At 38.6% G+C, this 21,977-nt stretch overlaps 1 protein-coding gene across 4 annotated transcripts in view; it reads left to right on the forward strand.

The window, feature by feature from the left end:
* Positions 1-21,977, forward strand: part of LOC134564927 (zinc finger RNA-binding protein-like) — a 55,352-nt gene that overhangs the window by 21,552 nt on the left and 11,823 nt on the right. Inside the window, exons 5-16 of one of the 4 annotated variants that reach the window (XM_063424237.1) lie at positions 178-396; positions 1,620-1,858; positions 4,584-4,775; positions 8,975-9,275; positions 10,178-10,371; positions 11,795-11,914; positions 12,834-12,979; positions 13,366-13,525; positions 15,686-15,915; positions 16,159-16,309; positions 17,778-17,919; positions 18,739-18,843. In XM_063424237.1, the coding sequence (XP_063280307.1) occupies positions 178-396; positions 1,620-1,858; positions 4,584-4,775; positions 8,975-9,275; positions 10,178-10,371; positions 11,795-11,914; positions 12,834-12,979; positions 13,366-13,525; positions 15,686-15,915; positions 16,159-16,309; positions 17,778-17,919; positions 18,739-18,776 (2,132 nt within the window). In that variant the 3' untranslated portion in view covers positions 18,777-18,843. Of the gene's footprint in view, positions 1-177; positions 397-1,619; positions 1,859-4,583; positions 4,776-8,974; positions 9,276-10,177; positions 10,372-11,794; positions 11,915-12,833; positions 12,980-13,365; positions 13,526-15,685; positions 15,916-16,158; positions 16,310-17,777; positions 17,920-18,738; positions 18,844-21,977 lie in introns of those variants that run through there. The other 3 variants (XM_063424234.1, XM_063424235.1, XM_063424236.1) reach the window with 3 other exon arrangements.

Here is a 21,977-nt window from a genome sequence, read left to right on the forward strand (position 1 = left end):
AAAAAAATCAAACAAAACCCAATCAAAAAAAGGCAAAAACCAATCAAACTAAAACAAAAACCACTTGTTAATGTGTTTATTCCCTAGCATATCATTAAGTATCACTTAATATGGTTTGCATTTCATTCAACTAAAGCATATCAGTGTTTGTACACTTCTATTTTCTATCCTAATTAGCTCCAAAAGCAGGATATAGCCAAGGGGCAACTCAATATACCCAAGCCCAGCAAACACGACAAGTGACAGCTATAAAACCTGCAACTCCAAGTCCAGCAACAACTACATTTTCTATATATCCAGTATCCTCTACTGTGCAGCCGGTAGCAGCTGCAGCTACTGTTGTTCCATCCTATACTCAAAGTGCAACATACAGTACAACAGCGGTTACTTACTCTGGTAAGAATTTTGCATATTATATTGCTGGGATCTTTGCATTTGTTACAGGAGAGGATTTAAATACTCAGCATTTTAGCAGCTTATGTTCAATTGCATCATAGTCTACTGAGAAATATCAACCAGTTAAATCATAATGACAAAATATTTTTATGTATCTTTAAAAGAGGTTTGATGCTTGTATGTGCCTATTTTGTTACATGTGAGAGTATATAAAGTGTTGGCATTGCTATGTGCACAAGTGTTTTGTGACTTACTGTAAAGTTTGGAGAGAAAAGATGGGGGGGGATAGAAAAAATAAACACAAATATAACCCAGGGAAATTTGGAGTATGCTGCCATCAGGCAGCAATTACAGAGACAAGGAGGAGCAGTCAAATATAAATCTTGTAAGTTTGGGTTGTCTCGACCCAAGATGAGAGGAGAATGGATGCTACAAAGAAAGACTTTCTTTCAAACACTAGAAATCCAAAAAGTAGTTAAAGGTGAGATGTTAATTTTATGGCCAGGTGGTAATTAACTGGCATTTTATAGCTACCTTGACCTATTTGTTTTGGTTTGTTTTCAGCTTAAAAAGGGATTGTAAGACTTCATTGAAACAGGGCTTGTTTAGAGGATTAAAATAGTTGAACGAGTAGATGTATAAAGTTTATGGGAAAACTGGCTCAAAAGGTATGAAAGCCCAGTGTCCTTGATTTACTAAAGTTTGATACTAGAAATCAAGGAGGGTCTAGACAGGGTGTGCTGCAACACACTTGAAATAGAATGGCTAATGCTATTGCATTCTATCTTTTATCTTATTTTTTTTCCCTTAGTCTACATAATATCTGTCCTTTTATGTTTGGAACTTTACCAGTAAATCTGGCTCTGGAAGACGTCTTATTTCAAGTGACCTTTGATAAATCTTTTATTAAAATTCTTGTTGCATCATACTCAGTCTTACCAGATGTACCAGGAAATTTCACATATTCTTTAGGGATGCTTCGATATATTTAACAGAATAGCATGTCTGCAAAGTTTTGTCTAAAATCAAATATATTCCTGATACAAATGGCATGCTATGTATTAGTGTTCTGTGAAACATCCAGAAAAATTCAGACTGCCTGACAAGATCTCAATAAATCATTTATATCCTACTCTATTATGCAATGTGCTTGGAATTAGTGTATTATGTAATTGATACATGAAGTACAGTGGTGTAACATTTATTTTATTTTGATCTTTGAGGTACCTCTTATTCCGGCTATGAAGCCGCAGTATATTCAGCTGCATCATCCTATTACCAGCAGCAGCAGCAGAAACAGGCAGTGGCAGCAGCTGCTGCTGCTGCAACAGCTGCTTGGACAGGGACCACCTTTACTAAAAAGGCACCATTCCAAAATAAGCAACTGAAAGCAAAGCAACCTCCCAAACTGCCCCAGATCCACTACTGCGATGTTTGCAAGATCAGCTGTGCTGGACCACAGGTACCTGTATTATGTAATATGCTGCTATATGCTTTAGTCATAATTTTTTTTCAACTAAAAAATGGCCCCTTTAAGAATATTTGTTAATTTTTAAAGACCTGATTCTATACTTCTGCTAAAGGAATAATTAAATGAAAATGTATGCTATGATAAAAAGAGGCCATATGAGAAGACAAAAAGATGCATCCCCCAAGCTTGTACAGAGAAGCTTCAGCTGTGCTTTGGACTCCAGAAGTATTCTAAACTTTGAATTTTATTTTCTTTTTAACATAGCAAACTTCTTAGAAAATACTTTTTTCTAAACTTTGTGAATGGTTGTCAGGGTTTGACACTGGCTAGAAGCCAGACACCCACAAAGAACTGTTCACTCATTCTTCTCTGCTATAGGTGAGCAGAGGAGGGGGAAAGAAAAACTAAAAGGCTCATGGGGTGAGATAAGAATTAGAAGAAAACACTCCAGGGGCAAAACAGGCTCAAAACTTAAAAGATTTTAAAGAAAAATTTATTAACAGAATTAAAAGAGGATAATCAGAAATAAAAGAAACCTTTAGAACACCTTCTCCCACCCCTCCCAAGCCCTTCTTTCCTTCCCACCAACAGCGCAGGGAGACAAAACGTGGGATTTTTAGTCAGTTTGTCACTTCTAAAAATCTTTCTTCAGTTTGCTTAGGGAGAGGAGTCTCTTCCGCTGTGCCGTGGGGTCCTTCTCATGGGAGACAGTGCTCTGTGAATTTCTCCAACATGGTTCTAATTTTCACAAGCAGCAGACCTGCCCAACCTGCTGCAACATGAGTCCATCCCACAGGCAAACGGTCTGCCTACAACTGTTTGAGTGGGTCAATTAGTTCATGGGGTATAGTCTTTTAAGGATGAGCTGCTCTAGTTTAGAAGCAAGGGTCCTCTTCCTCTATTCCTGGAAGCAAGGATTTTCTCTCTCTGTTCAGGTTTCTCACTAAATTACAGCTTTTCAGCATCCACACGCTCCAGTGTGAGTATCTTTTCTCACAGGCTGCGGGTAGACTTCTACATTTCCCCATGCACTTCATGAATTACAAGGAAAAAAACCCGAGTTTGTTGTATTATAGTCTTCACCACGGCTTGCAGAAGAAGCTCAGCTTCAACACTCGGAGCACCTCCTCCTCCCCCTCCCTCCTTTTTCACCAACCTGAGTGTCGCCATATAGTTCTCCTCACGTGTCTTTGCCTTTTCCTTTTCTCTGACTTGGGAGAAAACTGGTGTCCATAGGTTCATTTGTTCTCAAGTTCTGTCAATTGAAAAGTTTTTATAGAGTTCTGCAGCGCTGAAAGGTTGATCCCGTCTGGGTTCCACATCAGGGAATTGCTCGCCATGTCTCTTGCTGTTGGTCACGTGGTCCCCACCGGCACCGCACGAGCTGCACCGGCCGCCGGCTCCAGTCAGCACCTCTCTTCATGCGGGGCGCCGAAAAGGAAAAACTGCTGCTGCTGCTTCTGCCCTTCTGTTCGCAGCATGGCCGGCTAAAAGTGGCTAAGCAAGTAAAGTTCATTGCGAGCCATGCTGAGATGGCAGTGGCCGCGTGGCGCCTCCCCAGCTGCACTGATTCCAGCCATGTGGCTGATCCTGGCCACGTGGCCACTCCTGGTGCCAGGATGGTGGCAGCTGTGTGGCTACCCCTGGGCACATGACTGCTCCTGACACTGGCCCTGGCCACATAGTTTAGGCTGAGTGGCTGCTTGCGGTGCAGGAATAGCCCCACGGTGGCATGGCCTCAGTGGTCGCGCCATAAAAAGCCCTGGCTGCGCCGGGAAGGGGCCCGGTGGCCTCCTCACCACCCCTCGGAGGGGGGGGAAGAAAGAGAACTTGTGCGTGGTTTTTTTTGTTCTTAAATATGTCGTCACAGAGGCGTTACTAACTTCTCTAATTGAGCTAGCCAATATTTCGATCGTCAGTGTCTTCAGGGATTGGCTCTGCTGGACATAGAACTTTTGAGGAGCTTCTCTCTCAGAGGCAGCCTCCGTGGCTTCCTCTGCCCCCACTGAAAGCCATGTTGTGTTAAACTAATACAATGGTAATCCTGAAAATGTATTCATTTTATTCCAGCATCCCAGTTTCATTTCAAAGGGGATACAAGTGCATAAAAAGTAGATATCGATTCATGAAGTGTTTGTATGTGTGTGTGGCAAAACAGTTTTCCCTCTTTAGGTAAATTTGTCATTGTTTCCCACCCTGTCTGTTCCATAGATCGCCAGTGTTAGTATAGGAACAAATAGCAACTTCTGTATTTCATTTTCAGTGCAGCTTTATTTATGCGCTACCTTTTTTTGAATTTACTTTTTTAGTTATCTGGATGCATTTAATAGCTGTGGTCTTGCAGTTTGAGGAAAATTCAGAATCAAGAATAATTCAATGCAATGTACGAAAATGCAACTGAGACAGTTTTCTGATCTTACCAGGCTTTCAGTGGTAATATATGCTGACCAGTACTTGACTGAGGAAATGAGAAGGTAGAGGAGTAAAGACCATATTGTATTACCTACAAGTGGAATCCTGGTGGTGAAGAAAATATCTTGGTTTTAGAAGTGGCCTGCTTATGCCTTAAAACATGCCATAGGGAAGCAGTGTTCAGTGTAGGAAGTATTTTTCATAACAAAGCATGTGTTTTATGGTATGCTCTATATTACATGTATACACATGAATGATGAACAAACAGTACAAAAACAGCTGTGTGTATTTTTTATTTAAACAGACTTATAAAGAACACTTAGAAGGCCAGAAACACAAAAAGAAAGAAGCAGCATTAAAAGCTTCCCAGAACACCAATAACAGCAGTACTTCTGCTCGTGGAACTCAGAATCAGTTGCGCTGTGAGCTTTGTGATGTGTCTTGTACAGGAGCAGATGCTTATGCTGCCCATATCCGTGGAGCCAAACATCAGAAAGTAAGAACTTTCTCTTGACCATGTTATACAAGTCAGTCATATATTTCTTTCCCTCATTTTTCTCATCTTAGGAGAAAATATGCAAAACGATATAATTAGAATTTTGTTTAAAGAGATTTAGTTCTGCTTTTTTGTTTCAAAATTATCTTTAAGCTCACTATTAGAAGGGCCTTGTTGGGAGAACAGGGGAAAACTTATTGCCACAGCATCAAGGAGAAGAGGATGTATTGGGAAAGGTTTGTAAATTGTACGAAGAAGGTATAGAGTATAATGGGGAAAAGTGTCAGTGAGGACATGCAGTAGCATGCTTGTGCCCCCTAACACTTTTCAAGACTTCTCTTGGCATTCTTATTTGGCACTGTGAAGCTCTCTGTACTTTGAAACACTGTAAACTGAGTTGGTGCCAAGGGATGGGATTATTATGTGTCACTTTTTGGTATTTCTTGCAAAAAAAAGGCATATGGAAACAAGGAACAATGTCCTGTAGTAGATTTTATGAGTATGTTTAAAGAGTTTTGGTAAGCATGCTTTCCCTATTGTCTGTGTGCAGTTAGGTGAGCATTTTAGTATAAAGACTGCGAGCTGCACTGTGAACCCCTGTGACCTATGTTCTAAATTTGGTCATACAACAATAAATGGAATGGCGCAGTGTAGGTGTGTTTAGATATTACAGATTTTCCTCAAAGCTATGGAATTATTAATGTAAATAAAGTATTAATATTCAGCTTTTATAGGCCTTTGTGTCTCAGAACACTGTACAAAGTGGCATAAGTAATATCATTCCTATTCAAGTAAATAAATCTCATAGCGAATTTAAAATAATTTTCCAATTTTTTTTTTAGTAGAACAAAAAATATAATTTACATAGATTTGCCTAGTGTTTGTTCTTTCATTAATGAAGTTGAATCATTAAATTTTTTGGGTTGTGCCCAGTAACTTGTCAAGGGTTGGCCCTGGCCAAATGCCAGTGCACCCATGAGTGTATATTTTTCCTAATAAACTACTGAGATGTGGTCAAGAACAGAGCAGAGCAGGCCTAAAACTTGAAACAGAAAGAAAACTTTATTAAACTACATAACAGACAATAGAAAAGAAAACCCAAACACCCAGAAACAGAAATGAAAACCTCCCAGAACATTTCTTCTCCTCCCCCCAATCTCCATCCCTTACATGCTCAAACAGTTAACACTTACACGTTACCCTCATCTTACTTGCTTAAACCTTCCACAACCCTGGGTTCCCCATCAAAGTCATCATCCCTTTAAAAAAACCAATCTTCAATCCATCCAGGGAGAGAGGAGTCTCTCTCGCACCACAGATCCCCCACAGGAAACACAGGTCCATCCTCCCATGTTCCCATGTCACCCATGGCACCAGCTGGAGAAGTCTACCAGGGTGACACCCTCCTTTCCATGTCCAGTGCTCTCACCACCGTCCATGGACCAAAACCGCATAAAGGGCTCTTTTAAGGATGTTTGGCCAAGTACCAAAAACCAGCCATCTTCTCATATTGGGACAGCAGTCCCCCCCACATTTACCCCTGGGGCCGCGGGTTCCAAGAATATGCCACAAAGTCTTTGGTTTTGAGCCAAAATGCATCCACCCAAATACAGTCTTATTTATGTTCAGGAGAGTTCAGGGTCCGTCTATGGCTAACATTATGCAAGAAAAGTCCAGCCCAAAAGCCACTCCTCTTCGTCTCTGCCATCGAGGGGGGTCCTTTTCATCGTCCTTTATCATCTTGGTCCCAGGCTGTCCCTCTCTCCTAAAACCACCAGCCATGAGAATCAATGTCTGGGAACAGTTCTCTTCTGCCTCAGAAAGAGTTAAAAGCTTCTGGCTCCCAACAAGGCCACAGGCTCAGGCACTCGCAGGCTCTGGCAACTTCTCCCTGGGGGGGGGGGAACGGAAGGCACCTCCAAAGTTCTCCACCCCTCCATCCTGGATGGGGGTGGCGCAGGTCCAGTCCTGTTCTCTCTCTTCCCTGGGGCCCGGGCCTACCTCAGCTTGACCACCTGGCCCCCCTCCCCCACCCAGCCTGGTCAGCTGGGCAGGGGAAGAGGGAAAAGATGTTCCTCTCCTGAAAGTGGAGCCAGAAAGAGGAAGTCCCTCTGGGACTCCTTGCTTTTAACCCCTTGTGTTCTCAGAGGCGTGTCCAACCCCTCAGTGGCCACTAAAGGTGCCAACATTCAAACCTGGCCACTGATTGGTTTGACCACAGCCTCCTGAAAAACTCACTTCCCCTCAAACCAAGACAAACTCCATAGGTATATGGAGTACGATAATATATTATCTTTGTGTATTTGGATGTCCTTTTCCTCAGAGACAGTTGCTAACTAATGCTAAGTTAGGTTGTCATCAGTGTAAAAATGAAATCTCAAAGGACTCTTTCTATGGTACACTGAAGAATATTGTGCATTCTAGTGGGAAAACAGTAATCTGGAAGAGTTGCTTGAACTTTAATTTGTAATATTATGTGATATTAATATGTCTGTATTCTGATGAGAAACATGCTTAAAATCAGAATAAAAAGCTAAGAAGTGTATGTATACGCTTGTATGCATATCATAGAATTCTTTAGGGTGTAAAAGGCCTTCTAAGATCATTGACTCCAACCGTTAAACTAACACTGCCAAGTCCACCACTAAACCATGTCCCTAAGCACCAATCTACATCTTTCATGACTTTTAAATCCCTCCAGGGATGGTGACTCAGCCACTTCCCTGGGTAGCCTCTTCCAATGCTTGGCAACCTTTTCAGTGAATAAATTTTTCCTAATATCCAATCTAAACCTCCCCTGGCACATCCTGAGGCTATTTCCTCTTGTCCTGTCTCTTGCTACATGGGAGAAGAGACCAACAACCACCTGGCTACAGCCTCCTTTTCAAGTAGTTGTAGAGTGATAAGGTCTCCTTTTCTCCAGGCTAAAGAACCCCAGCTCCCTTAGCCACTCCTCATAGGACTTGTGCTTTGGACCTTTTACCAGCTTTGTTGCTCTTATTTGGATGCACTCTATCACCTCGACATCAGTCTTGTTTTGAGGGGCACAAAACTGAACACAGGATTCAAGGTGTGGCCTCACCAGTGCCCAGTAGAGAGGGACAGTCACTTCCCTAGTCCTGCTGGCTGTACTATTTCTGTTACAGGCCAGGATGTCATTGGCCTTGACCACCTGGGCACACGCTGGCTCATGTTCAGCTGGCTATTGGCCAACACTACTTGGTCCTTTTCCACTGGGCATCTTTCCACCTGCTCTTCCCCAAGCTTGTAGCGCTGCAGGGGGTTGTTGTGACCCAAGTGCAGGACCTGGTACTTCACCTTGACCCTGATTGTGTACATGTATTTGCATTAAGGATGTATCTAGCAGATTTGTATTTTTTTTACTGCTACTTTCAAACCCAGTCTCTAGTTTTAATTTTGCATGTTTTGTTCATATGGACTACATGCATTGCTTTTCCAGGTGATGGTCAGCTGTCACCAAAAAGAAGTATTATTGTATCTCAGGTGTATTGTAAAAAAGCTCCTACTTATTACTTCTAAGAATAAGCACATACTTCAACTTTCAAGGAGATAAAGAGCTCTGAAATATGCCTTTTGCATTCTTCTTAACTCTTTCTGCAGATGTGCTTCAACAAAAAGAAAAGAAAGCCTTTGTCTAAGGAATATTTTCAGTTTTCCTAGGTAACCTGGAAAGTCAACATAAATATACTTAAAATGTAATGATGAAAAGAGTGTGTTGAATCTGAATTAAATAACTTATTTACAATTATTATTTGGAACTGAAATAGTTCAGCATACTACAATTTTTGGAGGGAGAATAAAAAGCAACCAGGCAACAAAACTGTCACATTGAAAACATTTTGTTTAAACTGTTTCTTGAGTTTTACTGGCTTGTGAGTTTATTGACTTTCTGTTCTCATCTACACAGCTTTTGGAGTAAATGTCTGAATTTCTAGGGGAAATAAGCAACCTGAGATAACTGTTAACTATTTCCTCATTACAGATGATAAGAACTTTTATATGTCCCTTTTTTCTCCTCCTGAGATCACTTTTAGTAAAGAGGCAATGACTTAAAATAAAAATACAATATCATTGGTGATATTGGTGTTTCTGTTAAAGCTTCAATAATCTATAACAAGTTCAGTTTTTTATAGCTACCTCAGGGAGATGATATTATTAATTTCCTGTCATTTTTATAGGTAGTAAAGTTGCACACAAAACTTGGCAAACCTATTCCTTCAACTGAACCAAATGTGGTTTCCCAAGCTACTACTTCAACATCCACATCTGCTTCTAAACCAACTGCCCCTGCTTCAAATATAGCAACTAGCAGCAGTACTGTGAACTCCTCTGTTGCATCCTCTGCAGTGAAAATTCTTACTCCCACGGCAAATGCACCACTTAACGCTGCGTCCAACAACAAAACATCTTCAACCGCTGCTAATATAGCTGTAAAGAAAATATCTCCACCAAAAATAAACTTTGTTGGCAAGTACAGAAGTCAGTCTATTTTGAAACCTAACCTATTCTATATTTTAAAAAATATTTTAGTGCAACAAGTGCAAATATATTTAGTTGACTTCTGCATGAGTAATTCTGTTGTGTTTAAGGGAATTATTACCGATGGGGAAAATAAGAATGTGTATAAAAATTTTACTTCACAGTTTTTACTGTTTTCTGCCCTTTTGTCTCCTTCTGACCTCTCCTGGAGGCTTGTCCCACCTTCATAAAGAGCCTCCCACCTTTGGTTTCTTATGTAGTAGCTGCTGGAGTATTGCAGATTATAGTCCAGTTACTTCTAATTTCAATTCACAGCCTGGCCTGTTAAGACAGCCTGCAGTAGGTTGGCAGTTAGTAACTGGGAAACTGAAACATTGTTGCAACAGTGGAAATTTTACAGTGGAAACTTTTGAAATAAGCATGACATTTAGAGACAGATAGCAGTTGTTCAACAGTAAGCTAATGCTCTCAAAAGGAAAGACCTATGCAGTTGTAACACTGAAAGTATGCTGCCTTTGTTAGTACCTCAAAACCTTTTAATGTTTGTACTTTCTTGGATCCATTTGCAAAAAGAAAGCAAACGTGATGACAAAAAAGAATTAGAATATATTTGCTGAGTTGTTCCCATTCAGTCCTATCTCTTGAAAAAGCATAAAAATGAATGACAATTACAACTATATAAAGCAAAAGATTTTTTACTAGAATAAAAAACTAGGTGTTTAAATAAGTTTTTGTTTAGCTTAAAAAAAATAATAGTATTTAAAACTGTTTGGTTTAACTAATTTTCAGACTGATAATGCTTTGACCAGAACATTGATACTTGCAAATAAAGTCTTCAGTTTGCACATCATATATAATTCTCATTTTAGGAAAGTTAGAGATTTAACTTTTTTGATTTATAGGTGGTAATAAACTTCAGACAACAGGAAGTAAACTGGAAGAAATGAAATCAGCTGAAAGTGTTAAAGCAACAACTGCTGTTACAATACAAACACAGGAAGTGAAACCAGACACAGCAGCTGAACCAGTGACACCTACGACTCTTGCTGTCTTGCAAAGTGATATCCAGCCAGTGGGCCATGACTATGTGGAGGAGGTATTGATATGAAAACATGGATTATTTTTTAACTATTATATGGAGAGAGATTCTACTCCCTTCATCATCTTTGTGGCTTTTCATTGGACTCTCTCTAGTATGTCCATGTCTCTTTTGCACTGGGGAGCCCAGAACTGGACACAAGCCTCCAGGTGTGACCTCACCAGTGCTGAGTTAGAGAGGAAGGATCAGCCCTCTTAACCTGCTAGCAATATTTTGTTGAATGCAGCCTGGGATGCCATTTGCCGCCTTTGCAGCAAGGGCACATTGTTGACTCAAGTTCAACTTAGTGTTCACCAGGACTCCCAGGGCCTTTTCTGTCAAACTGCTTTCCAGCTGGATGGCCCTCAGCATATATTGGTACATGAGGCTGTTCCTCTCCAGATGCAGGACTTTGTACTTCTCCCTGTTGAACTTCACAAGGTTTCTGTCAGCCCATTTCTCCAGCCTGTTGAGATCTCTCTGGATGGCAGCTCAACCCTCTAGCATATCAACCACTGCATTCAGTTTTGTGTCGTCAGCAAACTTTTTGAGGGTGCACTCTGCTCAATCACCAGATCAGTAGTGAATATGTCGAACACAACTGGACCCAACATTGAGCCCTGGGGTACACTGCTAGCCACTGGTCTTCAACTAAATTTCATTCTACTGATCACTTCCCTCTGGGCCTTGCCATTAAGCTAGCTTTTGATCCACCTCACTGTATGCTTATCCAGCCCTTACATCAACAGTTAGTCTATGAGGATATTTTAGTGAGACTGTGTCAAAGGCCTTACTGAAGTCCAGGTAGACAACATCAACTGTTCTCCCCTCATCTACCAGTCCAGTCACTTCATTGCAAAGTTTATCAAGTTTATCAAGCATGACTTTCCCTTGGTGAAGCCATGCTGACTACTGATGATGATTTTCTTGTCCTTAATGTGCTTGGAACTGGTGTCCAGAATTAGGTGCTCCATCACCTTCCCAGGGATTGAGGTGAGGCTCACAAGCCTGTAATTCCCTGGGTCCTTCTTGAAGATAAGTGACAAGGCACTGAACCTGCAAAAGCTTGTGCATATGTTTACAGTTTGTATTGTGCATGTTTCCTTTGACCTCAGTGGGGGATTCTTCATGTTGGTGGCATGAGATATGTGGATGAAATCTGATGTAAATTTTTCATTGTTTGTAATAATTAAACTCATTATGTTCAGACTCAAGTTTAAAGCTGTGGAAGAACTTTGTTCGTTACCAAACACAATGGTGGGTCTGTCAGAATTGGAAGTTCTATTTTGCCTTTTTTCAGTTCCTTTGTGAAGTTTTAAGCATGTTTTGGGATGGGTAGACATGTAGACATTATTCAGTGTCACTGAATTAGATTAATTTTAAAATCAACTTTTGTTTAAAAAAAAAAAAGTAAATGTCTTTTATAACTTTTATTTTCCAGGTAAGAAATGATGAAGGAAAGGTGATCCGCTTTCACTGTAAACTTTGTGAATGCAGTTTTAATGATCCTAATGCCAAAGAGATGCACTTAAAAGGGAGGCGGCACAGACTTCAGTATAAGGTTGATAAAAATGCTAATACTTTCATCTGAAAATCTACCAGATGTCAGCTGACCGATTACATGTTCTTATATTTAAAGACTAGTCAGAAGTAGGTGCTCTGAGTAAACAGCATATAAAAAAAGCTAGAAAAATATATTTCTTAGGGAGTATAGTCTTTAAAGTTGTAATGCAGACTGAAACTTCATTTTGGTTTTGGTGTCTCTTTAAACATTCTGAACATTGCTTTCAGGCATTTTTTCAACAGTAAAATATTGTACAATATGTGCAAGCAATAGTAGGTGCTTTGTTTACTGTAAATTTCAAATGTTCAGTGTGGAGACATTTGAGAAGCAAGTATTTGCAGACATTTTAGTTATGAATGGAGAGACACCTATAGTGACATGGTGTACATTTTCATTATTATAAGATTATATAAGAAGAATTTACTGTGGTCACAAGAGATAGAATGGGCCTGCATAATCATGAAAGGGATGAAAGAAGAGGAAAAAATTGCCAGAAAAATATATTTAGTGATGTGATTATGCTCCAGTATGAGGGACCCTTCAGGAACAGGGCATCAGGAAGCACACTGTAGTTAGGAGGAAATGGTTTTTTTCAGGCTTTATTGTAATCATCCTGCTACAGAACGAACAGCAAATGACTTAGTATTTCATGTAACATTTTAATCTTAGATAGTTTTGTTCTTACATAGCTGAAAAAAGAATTCACGTTATATGTAGTACATTGCTGTTTCTTTCCTTTGAAATACTGGACACAGATTTTTCTTCTTCAACTGTTTATTAAGTGCAGTTCTAAAACTGCATTTTACTCCTCTTGATTTTATTGTAGACCAGTAGTGTGTTAAACATGTCAGAACAACTCCATAACCTTGAGATGATGAGGCAAACCAACATTTCTTTTGTTATTTTTCTGAACTAGAAAAAAGTAAACCCAGATTTACAAGTAGAAGTAAAGCCCAGTATTCGAGCAAGAAAAATTCAAGAAGAGAAGATGAGGAAACAGATGCAGAAAGAAGAATACTGGAGAAGGCGAGAAGAGGAAGAACGCTGGAGGATGGAAATGAGGTAATGCATTCTGTTTTATCAACAAATGAGACAAAGTTGCAGTCAGATTATCTAAAACACTCTTATTCTGTAATTACTTATTTTGAATACTTGTTTTGGGAACTCTATAGTGTCTTGTTTTAAATTAAGTTGCCATATCCCTCAGGTTTTTTTGGGTTTTGTTTTGGGTTTTTTGATCAATCTCTGAGGAATGTAGACTCACTAGAATTATTTACTATGAATTCAGACCTGCTTTCAAAATAACCATTAATTTTAGATACCCTCTGGAGTTCATTGGTATTTGTTCTTGATTACTAGAAATGAGTTAGTGAGAACATCCAAGAATTTATTTGGAATGGTTGGAACTATTAACTGCTGTATAAAGAGGACATTTTGATGCACTTCAGGCGATATGAAGAGGACATGTACTGGAGGAGAATGGAGGAAGAGCATAACTGGGATGACCGTCGTAGAATACCAGATGGAGGCTATCCTCATGGTCCTCCGGGACCTCTAGGCCTGCTGGGAGTTAGACCAGGAATGCTTCCTCAGCCCCAAGGACCAGCCGTGAGTTTCTTAGCTTGAAGGAAAAAAATAGAGAAATACTTACCAAGAGGCACAGTTAAGAAGTATAAATTAGTGCTACTTCAGTTGTCTCCAGCATTTCTTAATAAAGGATATGGAAAAGTGAAGAAAAAATTATATACTAATGCAAGTCTGTAGATGGACCTGTTTTCAAAATAAGCCCACTTATATGACAAAAGGATGTCTTGAAGACAAATATTGTTTCTTCTGAAATACAAGTCACTCTGGATTTGTGTACTACTTCTTATTTAATTGCATTATACTTTTATTTATCTAATTGTGGACAAATGTATGGATAAAAAGTGGTTGGATCATCAGTCCCAGAGGATAATGGTTTAGTGGTGGGCCGTACTCTACCTGGAGGTCAGTAAACAAGTGCAGTGCTGTCTGTGTTTATCCTGGGATTTGTCTCATTAACACCTTATTAATGATCTGAAAGGTGATGGAGTGAGTGCATGCTCATCAGGTTTGCAGCTGACATTAAACTGAATTGGTTCCAAGTAGGGAGAACAGTTGATACCTTTGAGGGCAGGGCTGCCATCCAGCATGACCTAGGCAGACTGGAGGAATGGACCAACAGGAACTTTATAGAATTCTGCAATGACAAATGCCTAATGCTGCACTTGGGAGGGCATAACCACTTGCACTGAAGGGCTGGGTAGCAGCCCTGCTGAAAAGCATCTGAGGTTCTTGGCAGAAAGGTGAATGTGAACCAACCATGTGGCCTGGCAGCAAGAAAGGCTAATACCATCCTTGGTGATATTAACAGAAGCATTATCAGTAGATAAAAGGAAATGATCCACTTTCATGAGACCCAAACTGCAATACTGCATTCAGTTTTGGACTTTCCAGTACAAGACAGATACTATAGCAGGTTCAGTGTGTGGCTACTGAGATCAGGGATCTGGAGTGTGCCCTGTGAGGAGAGACTTGAGGAATCTGAGCCTGTTCAGCCTGGAGAAGAGAGCGCTTCAGTGGGATGTAATAGCCTTCCAATACCCGTGTGCTATGAAGGCAATGGAGCCAGGCTCTTTACAGTGAGAGGGTGAGATATACCAGCTTAAGCTGAGACAAAAAAGGTACAAACTGAATACAGGATTTTTTTTTGTTTTTTTCTCCACACAGATGTTGTGAAGCTCCATCTTTGGCGGTTTTCAAGAACCGACTGGATGAAGCTCTGAGCAACATGATATAGTCTTATAGCTGACCATGGTTTCCACAGGAGGCTGGACTAGACCTCCTGAGGTCCCTTTCTATTTGAATTCTTTCGTGATTCTATGAAAGTAATCATGGATACTTTATTTTGCAGCAGTATGCAAGTATTTTCCAGTTAACAGAAAGACAATAGATATTTATGTTGGGGAGGTACTTTTGATCCTGGGATTTCCCAATTTGTTTATTTTTTATACATTTCATGTTTTTTTCAGATATGATTGATTGTGATCAATGTAAGTTATTAAGGATACTTCAGTTCATGTTTCCTTACATCTCAATAATTTGAGGTTTGAATATTCTGTTGTTTAGCCACGTTTGGTTTTTGGCCGCACATCACCTGTGAACTTGAAAGTATATCATAGAGTTATAGAATAGTTTGGGTTGGAATGGACCTTAAAGATCATCTAGTTCCAACCCCCTACCATGGGCAGGGATACCTTCCACTAGACCAGGTTGCTCAGAGCCACATCCAACCTGTCCTTGACACTTCCAGGGATGGGGCATTCACAACTTCTCTGGGCAACCTGTTCCAGGGCCTCACCACCCTCACAGTAAAGAATTTATTCCTAATATCTAATGTAAACCTATCCTCTTTCAGTTTAAAGCCCTTGTCTTTTCACTACATGCCCTTGTATAAAGTTCTTCTCCAGCTCTCTTGTAGGCCCCCTTTACATACTGGAAGGTGCCTTAAGATCTCCCTAGAGCCTTCTCTTCTGCAGGCTGAACAGCCTCAATTCTCTTGGCCTGTCTTCCTAGGAGAGGTGCTCCAGCCCTGTGATCATCTTGGTGGCCTCCTCTGGACTTGCTCCAGTAGGTCCACATCCTTCTCATGTTGGGATTGCCAGAGCTGGATGCAGTTCTCCAGGTGGGGGTCTCATGAGAGCAGAGCAGTCACCTGCCTTGACCTGTTGTGTACCCAAATTTCAGAAATGTGCTTTTTCATCTGTTTCGCCTCTACGCCGCCCTGACTCCTCTGATGACCGCTACGTGATGACCAAACATGCAGCTATATATCCAACAGAGGAGGAACTTCAAGCAGTTCAAAAAATTGTTTCTATTACTGAGCGTGCTTTGAAACTTGTGTCTGACAATATGTCTGACCATGAAGAAAGCAAGAGCAAAGAGGGAGATGACAAAAAAGACAGCAGTAAAGACAGGTATTTTTTTCCTTATTTTTAAAGAATTTTATGAATTGTTTCTGAAGCCATTTTATGTTTTTCCTTTTACTGTTTGTTATCAGTGTATTCTGGAATTTTGTTCCCTTTGGATTTTGATGACATATGTCACTGTGGCCTCAAGAGTATATGGAATACTGCTATTTTATTTAATTTTTCTATCTTCATGTTTAGTTTTATGATTTTTATGGTATTTAAAATGCAGCTTTTAACTATAATTCACAGAGCTTTGAAAGGAGTTTTACGGGTGGGCGTTTTGGCTAAAGGTTTGTTACTCCGTGGAGACCGAAATGTCAATCTTGTTTTGTTATGTGCTGAGAAGCCTTCAAAGATGTTACTTGGTTTTATTGCTGAAAGTCTTCCCAAACAACTTGCAGTAAGTAATATTTACATTTATGAATATGAATTTTGGTAAAAATACTGTAAAAATCTGTCCTCAAGTCAAATGTCTGTAGGGCTGACTGTGCTGCATTTCATAGCTCAGGTACAGTTTCTTTTCACTTCCTGAGTGTTTGTGTCTGAATTCAGGGACTATGCAGCGTCTTTTGCTGTCTGTATATTACATCCATACAAGTGTCTAGACACTTATGCTAGCAGTGCAGTATCAATCATCATTTAATAGATTTCCTTCAACTGGGAAATAGAAATGAGCAGAAAGACTATTATCTGGTTGCCAGCAGCAATAGAGGTAATTTGTGTGGTGTAACAGGAAGCTTGCACTGCCTGAAGGTCAAAGTTCTCCATTAATGCCAGTCTCTTTGTACTTGTCTTGTTTCCGGTTTCTATGTGTCAGTGCTTTGTAGTCCCAGAAGGAGTTAACTAAGTCTTGTGTGTGTTTTTTTTAATTTGGCACTAAAAAAAAAAAAGTACATGTAGTCTAAAACCATTCAGCAAAATTCATATAAACCATTTGCTGTATTTCTACAAGACATGAAAGTACAGAATAAAGCTTTTAGCTTCAGTGCTCTCTACTGAACAAAGCCTGTCCACTATTGTTATAGGATGCACAACATCCTATAACACAGCATTTTCACAGCATTAGTACTTCAATGCAGTCTGGTAAAATACTCAACAGAATCAGTGGCATGGTAGAAGCATTAGCAGGATCAGATTAATTAGAAAATAATCCTGGGTTTGCTTGTTTGAAATAACAGAAGAAAACTGAAAAATTGCACATCTTGTTTTGGCTTTGTGGAGAATTTACTTGTCCCTCTAGTTTGTGGAAGAAGGTGATAGAGGTGCCTACAGCTTTATTTTGGGGGTATTTAGACTTATTAAATCTAGTCACAAGAAGCAATTCTGAGTAACCACCTTGTTACTCTTACTATTTTTTCCCCCTGGTGTTAATCTTATCCTTTGCTCTCATCTGAGGATGTTGTGATAGCCAAGTATAGAATTTGACTTGCAGTACTCATCTTGTAACTGCAAGCTTGAAGAACCACCACTGCATCTTTGTGCTTTTCAAAGGTTCCTATGTTCCAATGAGAAAAATATTCAACTGGCATTTGAAGTGGCACTGAGGCTTTTCTTTATCTCAAATACTGTCAAGATTCTTGTTATGTAATTTACCTATTATATGAACTTCACTTGGTTGTCTTTTTCTGATTTGCATGCTTGGCAACTGCTGTGTGTTTTCATTAATGATCTGGAAACAGTATTCTACAAGTCCATATATATGTATTAATTGTGTATACTGTTGTTTCTTTGAATACAGAGATATTTGCTTCATATAATTATATTGCATTTCTACCTTTCTGTTAAAAAAGGCTATGTTGAAATCCATTTTCTTCCCCTTACTTTTCTTGGCCACATGCTAATAGAAATTTTTGTTTCTTGATATTTAGGTAATAAGTCCCGAGAAATATGATATCAAGTGTGCAGTCTCAGAAGCAGCAATAATTTTAAATTCATGTGTGGAACCCAAAATGCAAGTTACTATCACATTGACATCTCCAGTCATTCGGGAGGAGAACATGAGGGATGGAGGTTGGGAAGTTGTTAAAGATGTTACTTCTATTTATTCTGCTTAAGATGGCATTGAGGTCCTAGAAGGCAACATGCTGGCATAACTAATGTACTTGATCAAAACCTTGTTTTTCAACAAGCAGTCTCGGTAGAGAACAGTTGTCTATAAAAATGCTTATATGATGCATTTAATTTTTAAAAATTCTAATTTAAAGTCCAACCTTAGCTCTCTGGAAAAGGTACAAACTTGATTTTTTTTTTCCCTCTTAAAAAATTATAGGGAAAATGAAGTATTTCATAACAAGTGACTATAAACTGACTTTGTAATGCAGTCCTGCCCTGAAAGAAAGATCACATTTTCAAGTTTTAGCTGTATCAGTATTACCATCATTTACATATTCCAAACAGCTGCACCACTTGAAACGTACTTTTATAATATTTTTGATGGTAACACAGTGCTTATAATTTTAAAAGAAGATGTAATTTTTTTCCAGCACTCTGAGGTTGCATTTTGGTCTGGAGTGATTTTTGAATATATTTAGGAACCTGATATTGCAACCAGTCTTCTATCCAACTGGCAAACTCAGACTAGGAAAATAAGAAATGTCTTTGTAGTTTCAGTTGTAGCAGAAAGTGGAGTTTGCAAATAAAATGACATTTCTGAAATTCAGTTTCTCTGGTGCCAGCAATGTTGCTTTACAGTCTGTTTTGTAATGCTTTCCAAGCTTTAAAAGCTTTTAAGCCAACAAGCATGAATAATGTTTACAGTACATTGGTTCTTTTTGTTTACAGGTCAGATAAAATTAACTTTTGTTTCCTTTTAATCCTGTATTTTCATAGTTGAAAGAGATCATGGCAAACAGGGTTCTGGTGTTTGACAGTGAATCTACGTATAGCAAATCTGAGGCTGTCTTAACACTTCTGTGCAGGTTGAAAAAGTTGTATGTATGTATACTTGTGCTTGTGTATATATGTATTTATATAAGCCACAGACTTTTTATTTCATCTCATCATTACATGTCCTCTAAATTACTTGAGATTTTCATATTGTATTAGTAAATGTTCTGTAGGTATGACTAATGCATTGTAAGGAAGCTGTGTTAACAGTCATCCTACATAATCAGAAAGAAAAATGTCAAGATACAGTCTCTAGTTTGGATGACTTCTGAAGACTCTTAAAGAGTGCTGTGTACATGATTTTTGAGCTTTACATATTATTCCTAGTTATAAAGTCTTTGTACATATACTGTCACATCCAACCAGTTTACGTGTTTTTGAAAATCTTAAGTATAACATGGGTTTTAAGTTGTCTATGCTGAATCAGACTTCATGTATTATTTAAGCTCATAAAGAATGCTTTAAAGTATTTGATTATTAAATTACATTAAGCATTAAATTGATTTAACCTTAAACACCATGTTTGTTTATTAGCATACTGTGAAAAAGCGCAATACTGATCCTGCCACAATACTAAATTTGCATTTTCTGGCCTAAAATTCTGTGATGTAGACTAAAAAGAAAAAAAAAATTCAAATTATTATGATCAATCCCTTAATTTATGCCACCTAAAGGAAACAAATCTGTACTTTTGTCTGACCCACACTTGAGTTAAAATGAGTTTATTCACTGCTGGAGTACTGCCTCTAGGCAAGCAAAATCAAGTTAGATTTCTTTTCAAGACACTGAGCAGTATAAAAAGTTCACTTTTGAAGCTATAGCAAATAGAACACTGAATTGCAAATTATTGCAGCAAAGAAGGCCCTTATTATGAAGACTTCTTATTTGCTGCAGAGTAATAGTATGTATTTGTTTTTTCTTACTGCAACTCCTCATGCTCTGTGTCTTACAATGGTTTAAAGTTTTCTTTTTTTTTATTTTTAGCCTGCAGTTTGAGACTGAGACTTGCATGAGGAATAGAAACATGTTTGATGTGTAATAATACCATTACATGATAAAAGGCTAAAAAAACCCAAACCAAAACCAGTGTGAAATTGTTACCTACATAGCTACTGTTCCTTACAGTATTGTGCATTTGACAGTTTACCAAATCTGATATATTCAAAGGGCTCTAACCCAGCTTTGGAGTCTTTCCTTCAGCAAACAAAGTGTACATATTTATAAAAGTATATATATATATATATATGTGCACGTGTCTTTTTTTTAACCTTAGCTAACAGCTCCAGTCCTAAGCTTTCTAGCAAAGGGTCTTGATTCCTGTCAGGGGTTGCTGCTAAGACATCCAAAGGATTTTTGACTAAGGTTTTCTAAAGCTCAGTGTCACACCTGCCATACTTTACAAAGGAGGGGTTTGAACACGTAGTCCTAGCACCTACTGTTACTTTGGGGTTTTTTCTTTTTGTCTTTGTCTCTGTCCTAGAATGAAGCAGTGCTCACACTAGTTTTCAAATAGTTGACTGGGTAAAATGTATTTTGCATAATAAAACTTAGTAAAATTGATACACCTGTTAACTTTTAATGACAAAATAGTGTGGACACAGCATGTCTAGCTGAAGAGTAACCCCTTATATTTAGGGCAGTAATAAGTTATATAGGGTAAGAATTCATGCTTGTTTTGTAAATTTAACTTTTTTTTGTCTTAGTTTAACAGGATGGTAGGTTAGGCATCTGAATTTAAAGATTGTTTAAGGGGTTAATCCTGAAATGTGAAACAGATGAAAAAATTCACAGATTAAGTATTAGAAGAGTTTCTTTGATACATTTCTTTTCCAGTCAGTGTATTCTCAGAGCAATTAGGTATCTTACAGCTTCTCAGTCTTTTTAAGTTTCAAGCATATTCATATGATGCCTAGTAGTAGCACATTTTAGAGTGACATTTCCAGCACTGAGTATGATTCTCTTCTGTGCACTTAAACTGTAGATTTTTTAGTAAAATTATTTTCCAAATTGAAGTTTTTTGAAGCTAGAAGTAATTGGAGTTTCAAATTATGTAGTGAGTTACTGTGATTAAAGTTTGCACAGTATAATCTATTTGCATAGTAGCTTTAAAAGACAGTAAAAAAATGTACTGATTAGGCTACTAGACAGAAGAGACACATTTTTCAGTTCATAATCTTATTTTGCCTCTTATTTTCCTGCTGTACATTTTCTCTAAATGTACTCCCTGTCTTTTTATATCCAAGTTTTACTTGTTTCATCTGTTATCTTACCTGGCACCCCTCTTGTATAGGTGTCAGTTTGATTTTTGTTTTAAATGAAATGCCACGTTAAATGTCTTCATTTTCTGTGTGAACACCTTGTTGGTTCAGTTATTCTTCTTTCCACTTTAACATAGAGTCCATAAGTTTAAACGTCTGTTTGAAAAGATACCTATGTTCTTAGCTTTGTTCTTATTTTGAAATCTTCCCCCTTTTAGTCCCATGTAGAGCAATGGGACTATCCTATTAAAAAAATGCCCAAATCTGAGTGGAGTACTTCAGATTTAAGTTTTGCAAGGTTATAGAACCATGTTCATTCATGGCTTTTTAGTTCTCTCTAAAGTATCCTACTATTTAAAGTATCCTACTATTTATTTTGCATTTGTGTATAAATAGGTGGTTATTGGCGATTGATGAGAGACGGGAAGACTGATTCGGTGATCAGAATTCCATTTTACTCAGGTTTCCCAAAAGCTTATATACTATTTCAAACAGGTTAATGATTTCTACTACAATAATCAGGTTAAAAATCACACAGAAAACTCATGCATTTTACAACAATTCTTTGCTTGCAGAGGTTGATTGAATCTTCTCTCTTCCCGTAAGCAGGTATAATCCCATCTCCTGTAATTTTCACAGTTCTGTTTGTTCCTGCCATGGCATCTTGGTTATCAAACTAACTATGTTAATCAAGTCTGTTTGACTCTCTGTCTTGTGTAATCCCAGAGGTGGTTTCTGAACTGTCTCTCTGCAGCATCCCTACTTGCTGGCATGTTTCATGAGACTATATACATAGCTTCTATTCTCGAAGTTACCTAACTTAATATCTTGTTGGAGTAAATTATATTCCATTCAGCCAGCTCCTGTGAAATGAGTGAAGGCTTTTTCTTTCATCTTGTCTGGTGTATCACCAGTTATGCTACC

The sequence above is a fragment of the Prinia subflava genome (assembly GCF_021018805.1).
Source record: "Prinia subflava isolate CZ2003 ecotype Zambia chromosome W unlocalized genomic scaffold, Cam_Psub_1.2 scaffold_22_NEW, whole genome shotgun sequence".
Lineage (NCBI taxonomy): Eukaryota > Metazoa > Chordata > Aves > Passeriformes > Cisticolidae > Prinia > Prinia subflava.